Here is a 6,000-nt window from a genome sequence, read left to right on the forward strand (position 1 = left end):
ATCCTCGGCGCCGACATCCGTGCGGGGTGAAGGCCGAGGCCAACGCGCAGCTGGAGCTGGTCGGCATGGCGCAGGTGGCCCAGAAGGTCTGGAGCTGATGGACGGCGGCGGCGAGGCCGACCGGAGGATGCACGCTAGGGCCGAGCAGGGCGGGGAGGCAGCGCAGGCAGCCATGGGCGACGGCGGCGGTGGCAGACAAGGCAAGGGGTAACGGCCCTAGCCGGAGAAGGAGGAGGGCGGCGGCGACGCCGAATCGAGCTCTCCTGCTAGCGAATCGTGCGATTCCGCCGCCAAATGGTCCTCCAACACCGGCGCGCGAGCTCGGTCCTGCCTCCAGCACCTCTGCGCAGAGCTCGGCTCTGCCTCCAACACCTCCGCTTCAGAAATCCTTTCGGACCAAGGGGGGCCGGAGCCCAGTTTCGCCTCCACGAGGCTCCGCCACTGGTTGCATTTATTATATATATGATAAGTAAGGTTGTTTTGCTTGGTCATTGTGTCAAAGTGAAATATGACTATCATAAGAGAATGGATGGGGTAGTTTCCTAGAGAAGAATTTTCTACTTCACATTGGCCGTGTTTGGTTTCCTGGAATTCCAGGAATAGTAACAATTTGACCATTAATTACGGTGTCAAACAAAATCAGTTTACAAAACCAACTCCAGAACTAGGTTACTCATGAGACGAATCTAATGAGGTCTTTGACCACGTGATTAGAGAATGGTTACTGTAGCTAATCATCGATTAATTACCGTCATTAGATTCATCGCGAAAAGTTACACCCATCCCTAAAGAGGTTTTGCATATAGACTTAATATAGGCCTTCACACGGAGTCTAGAAGATGCACTGTTCCTAGAATTCTAGGAAAGCAAACAAGGCCATTAATTAACTATAAATACACCTAACACTACTATTAGTAAGAGAGACGTTCCCCTATGTGGTAATTAAAGACCTAATGCAAGTTAATTTTTTTCGTAAATCACAACAAATAAACTTGTCACAAAAACTTGCATACTACTTTGTCCCGCAAAAAAAAATGCAATTCTAGGTATATGCACGTGGATGTCATTATTTGTCCAAATACATTGCCAGAATTGCATTATTTGTTGGAACGGTGGGAATATTTTCTGAATGGATATGCATTCCATTATCCCTTATCAAATTGAATTCTTCTCGTACCATGTGAGAAATTGATTATTTCAACAAATATTGGCCCAATTTTTTTATATAGACAAAAGGTTTGCTACCACTAGGTTTTGAAATCTCGATCGATCGATTATTGAAGTTTCGGGTAAAGATTGGATTTTGAAATCTTTGAATGATAAAAAGATCAAGGTTTCTGGTTATCGCCCATCGTCTATTGTGAGTTTTGGTGTGCAATTCAGAACTAAAATATTTTTAGCTAAAATTAAATTCTCTTAGCATGTGATGGCTACAGGTGAGTGCACACTGCACTGGGAGTAGCTGCCATGTGTATTGAATGAAATTAATGGATAGCATATGTACTGTACTATTGGCAAGTTGGACAGTGGTGTGACGGTACGCGCACATGCATGAGAGATTGTGAAGCTCCTGAAAGTGTAGCACTCTTCTGATCCATTTGAAACAAAAAAATTAAAGCATGATTTAATTAGGACTAGAGTTATATATACTACCAAGAGTCCAAGAGCTAGGCAATATAATCGCTACTGCTTGTTTCGTATTCTTCAAAAAAAATTGAGCACAGCTTTAAAACTGTTATTATGCTATTAATGGGACAGTTTGTAGGAAATTAACATATTATATTTATACGAGAAGCGAACCTTAGTTTTTTGCCCCCTATCCACAGGCATGAAGGCTACACCGAATAGTCCAGGAAAAAATGATAATGTCACCCAAAAAACTGACTAGCTCCGTCTATTTATGTCCAGATAAAGGCTTCACTATTATATTCACTTATACACAAGATGGCAGAACGAATTTTTACGAGAAACAAAAAAAGGAAAAAAGGGGAAATAAAGTCGAAAGATTACTAATAATAACCGCGCTGAAAAGGTGAAAAGAAGAAGAAATGCGCATGCGAACGAAGATATATGTTTGCTCCTACTGTTCTTGTCAACTTCTTTATTCTTGCTTGCTGCTCCCTCCTGCACAGTGCATACACCTTTAGTTCGCATGCATATTTTGTTTCTCCACTATCTCACTTCACCATTTGCTGCTCCCCTCCTGCACTGCAGCATACCATGCATGCTATGCTTCTATCTCTGCTGTGTCTGTCTACCTTACTACCCCATCTGGCCATCTCTCCACCTTCCCACCATTAATTTCCCTGTGTTACACTGATCCGAGATGAGTATCTGTCCCCTTTTCCTACCACTCCTTCTGTCTTGCATTTATTTGGCTCTAACTCTTGAGGAAGAAAGGCAACTGATCATGAGGAACCTGACAAGGCATAATTCCAGGTGAATGATATGTCAGTGAATGAAATTGAATGGGTGATAAACAGTGTTTCATAAATATCATCATATGCATGATGCCTATAGTGAGATGTTTGCCTATTTCTAGCCAGCTAGCTGGAGATAGAAAGAGGGTATATACGCATGGGATCGGAACACACACAAGGATATCATATAGCAGGCATGCTAGCTGTACAGATTATTGATAACCTAGAAGAGCATTGTGCATTGGTCACTTGTGTTTCTTATTAACCATCAGACTTTTTTTTTTGAATAATTATTAACCATCAGACTGATGCATATTGGAAGTACCTAACTAACAGTAAAATCAATAACTGCTTAAGCAGCAAATTGAGATTACGACTGAACAAGTCAGGTTCACTGCATCTCATTAGCATCAGTACATTATCTTTTGGGGATCGTCAGACACTCTACAAGGCCAGAATCTTTTTGGGGGATCACCATAAACCCAATAGTATTGTTTACTTTTTCAGCACTTCAAAAGCACATAACAATCCTTTTTCATATAGTTAAGCTATATCTTCTAGCAGGGAAACACTGTAGAAGATCGAACTGAGTTTATAGCAAAAGGGTACAAAAGGAATTAATTGACGAAATAACGTGATTTTAGATCTTGCACATTTTTAAACATGACGAATACGTACAATGCATCTGTGCACAAAAGCCATCGCCCATGCTCAGCTAGCATTTCTTGTAATCAAGTGGTATGCTGGCTTGGGCACTTATTAGCTAGCTAGACACGTTACATTCTGATAGTGTATTACTTGTGTGTTACACATGTTAAATTGCCCTTTAGATCCGCAAGTAACAAAATAACTATATGGACCCATGAGCTCAAGCAGTTCGTTTTCCCATAAGCAAGAGCCAAGAAGCACTTATAATAGCTAGTCCTAGCACTTCTTTATTAACATGCCAATATGCCATCCACCAGGATAGTCATTTCATGAAGCCACAACACATCATTATACTACTATGGGTGAGCAATTTACCTACTTAATTAAAGATCTCACCCTCTCTAAATCTCCAGTGTTCATTCTACATGCACTAAGAAAATACAAGTGACGTTGCTTTATTGGAGTTAGCACTTGCAAACAACTTGCAGTTCCAAACCACAAAATTTAGTCACAAATCATTAACAATTGAAAATATATTGTTCTTTAATTTACTTTCATGCTTTAAGGATGAGAATCATGAGATTAGTAAAAATTATATGTTCATGTGCTCTTTTTGGTTTAAAACAGTCGAACTTTTATGAACAAAGAGTATATATCGACATATCGTCAAGAAAGTCAAAGGAGAATCAAACGACAGAAGGCCAGAATCAAGAATAGGGGAAAGGCGGATAAAAGTGAAAAGAAGAATACCTTGAGAAGGATCCATCTCGCCTGCCTTCGTCGGATGCACGGATCCTTAGATCCATGCCGACGACGCCATATGATGAAGAAGACGGGAAAAAAATCATAATGAACAAAGGAACACCAAAGAAAAGAAAAGGCTAATGAAAGGACAAATCAGAGGCATGCGGCCGGCCGTCAGATCAGGCCGGCGGCACGGCGCCGCCACCGCTGCCCTCGTCGCTTCCATCCGTATTCTGCTGGTGCGACACTTCCGGGTGCGACTGGCCCGACGACGACGGCGGCGGGGACTGCTCCATCTGGTACGTGAGCGCGACGGCCGTCTGCGCCTGCGACGGCGGCGATTGCTGCTGCTGGAAGAGGAAACCGCCCTCGTACGGCACGGCGTCGGGCGGCACGGCGGCGACCGTGGCGCCGGCGCTGCTCCCAGGCACGGCGTGCGCGTAGGCGGCGGCCTGCCTCATCATGAGGTCCTGCTCCCTGGCGACCTCGACGGCGGCGGCCAGCTGCTGCGCCTCGGCCATCTGCTGGTGGTGGTGGAGGTGCTGGTGCTGGTGCTGCACCATGATCTGCTGGTGGTGCGGGTGACCGTGGCCGTGCTGCGGCGGCGCGAAGCCAACGCCGAGCCCCATCCCTCCTGCGGCGAGGGGCACGCCGGCGTACTGGTGGTGGTGGTGGTGGTACTGCGGCGGCGCGACGAAGGGCGCGAAGGCGGCGGGGCCGATGTACCCGGCGAGCTCCTTGCGCGCGGCGGCGAGGTCCTCGCGGGCCTGCTTGATCCTGAGCTGCAGGACCGAGATGTAGGAGACGCAGCCGTAGACGGGGTCGCGGAGGCGCGCCTCGGCCTCGTAGGCGAGCGAGTTGACGGCGTCCTCCCGCTGCGCCTGCGGGAGCTCGTTGAGGAGCTTGGAGACGTTGCTGGCGCCGAAGACGCGGTGCACGTTGGCGAACTTGGCAGGGTTGTCGGGCGGGAAGTAGGGCGCGAAGACGCACCCCTGCGTGCACTTGCGCCGCAGCAGCTTGCACGCCGCGCACGGCGAGCTGGACGACGACATCCCGCCGACGACGACGGCGGCGGCGCGCCGCTCCTCCTCCTCCTCGATGCCTGACGTTGTACATATAAGAGAGGAGGGTCATGTCAGTGCAGCGGCGGGGTGGGGATCGAATCCTAACCGCTGCTGCAGCGGATCAGATACGCGCGCCGCGGAAGACCGTGTGGAAGGATGGATGGATCCACCAAGGGGATCGAGGAGGAGCTAGGGCACGATCCTTACCAGGGATTTGGACAAGGGGGTCAATTCATGACCCGACGACAGCCGGATCTCCGCTGCACGACGCGCGGCGGTGCAGAAGCCAGGAGGGTGCCGCCGGGCGCGACGAGGTGGACGCAGCGCAGCGCAGCGCAGGTGGAAGAGAGAGAGAGAGAGAGAGAGAGAGAGAGAGAGAGAGAGGGCTGGGTGCGGATGCGCGATCTATCGATGGGGAGGGCGGTCGAGAGCGCTCCAGGAGTTGGGATGGTTTCGTGGTCGTGGGGAAGCCGGGAATGGTCGGGTCGGGCCCGGGTTGCACCGACCGCTGGAATAGATCGACCGCGCTCACGAGGATGGGCCCGGGGTAGTTGGGGTTTACGGAACTAACCATTCAAAATGCTGGCCGTACCACACCACACGTTTACAAATCTTTTGTCACCGGATGGATTAGTAAAAGTCCAGTTTACGTCGTAAAAATCTGATTTTCAATCTTAATAAACTATAAAATCAAATAAGATAGGTCATTCAACTATCGAAACCGAGAAAATTTGACCTTAGGGTGGTTTTGAAGGTGATTTTGTATTTTTTAAAACAACTTAAAAATTCTAATAAGATTTGCAAAATCAAAACTAATTTATTTTAAAATAAAAAAATGAAACTAGTATCCATTTTTTTCTAAAAATATAATCTACCTATTATTGCTCTATTTGAATTTTATTTATTCAAAAACAATAGACATAACTACAAGCAACCAAATACTATAAACATAAAAAATGGATTCAAATAAATGACAAGTACATTGCCAATAGATAGGTTACATTTTTAGAAAAAAACTGATAACCATTTCATATTTTTTTATTTAAAATGAATTACTTATGAATATTTTAGTTTAAATTTGAATATTTTAATTTTTATGAAATGGAAAACCACCTAATGGGTCA

The 6,000-nt window shown here is 46.2% G+C and overlaps 1 protein-coding gene across 1 annotated transcript; it reads right to left on the reverse strand.

Annotated features, from left to right (window-relative positions):
• Nucleotides 1–1,848: 1,848 nt before the first annotated feature.
• LOC120693419 (protein ASYMMETRIC LEAVES 2-like) lies at nt 1,849–5,343 on the reverse strand. Its single transcript, XM_039976842.1, has 3 exons — nt 5,084–5,343; nt 3,819–4,914; nt 1,849–2,419 (listed from the first exon to the last, which is right to left on the reverse strand). The coding sequence occupies exon 2, from the start codon at nt 4,862–4,864 to the stop codon at nt 3,992–3,994; it is 873 nt and encodes a 290-aa protein (XP_039832776.1). The 5' UTR covers nt 4,865–4,914; nt 5,084–5,343; the 3' UTR covers nt 1,849–2,419; nt 3,819–3,991.
• Nucleotides 5,344–6,000: the final 657 nt, after the last annotated feature.

This window comes from Panicum virgatum, chromosome 9N, assembly GCF_016808335.1.
Source record: "Panicum virgatum strain AP13 chromosome 9N, P.virgatum_v5, whole genome shotgun sequence".
In the NCBI taxonomy this organism is placed as follows: domain Eukaryota; kingdom Viridiplantae; phylum Streptophyta; class Magnoliopsida; order Poales; family Poaceae; genus Panicum; species Panicum virgatum.

Coding starts and splice junctions, on each gene's coding strand:
- LOC120693419 (XM_039976842.1), bottom strand. CDS start 4,864: ATGTCGTCGTCCAGCTCGCCGTGCGCGGCGTGCAAGCTGCTGCGGCGC.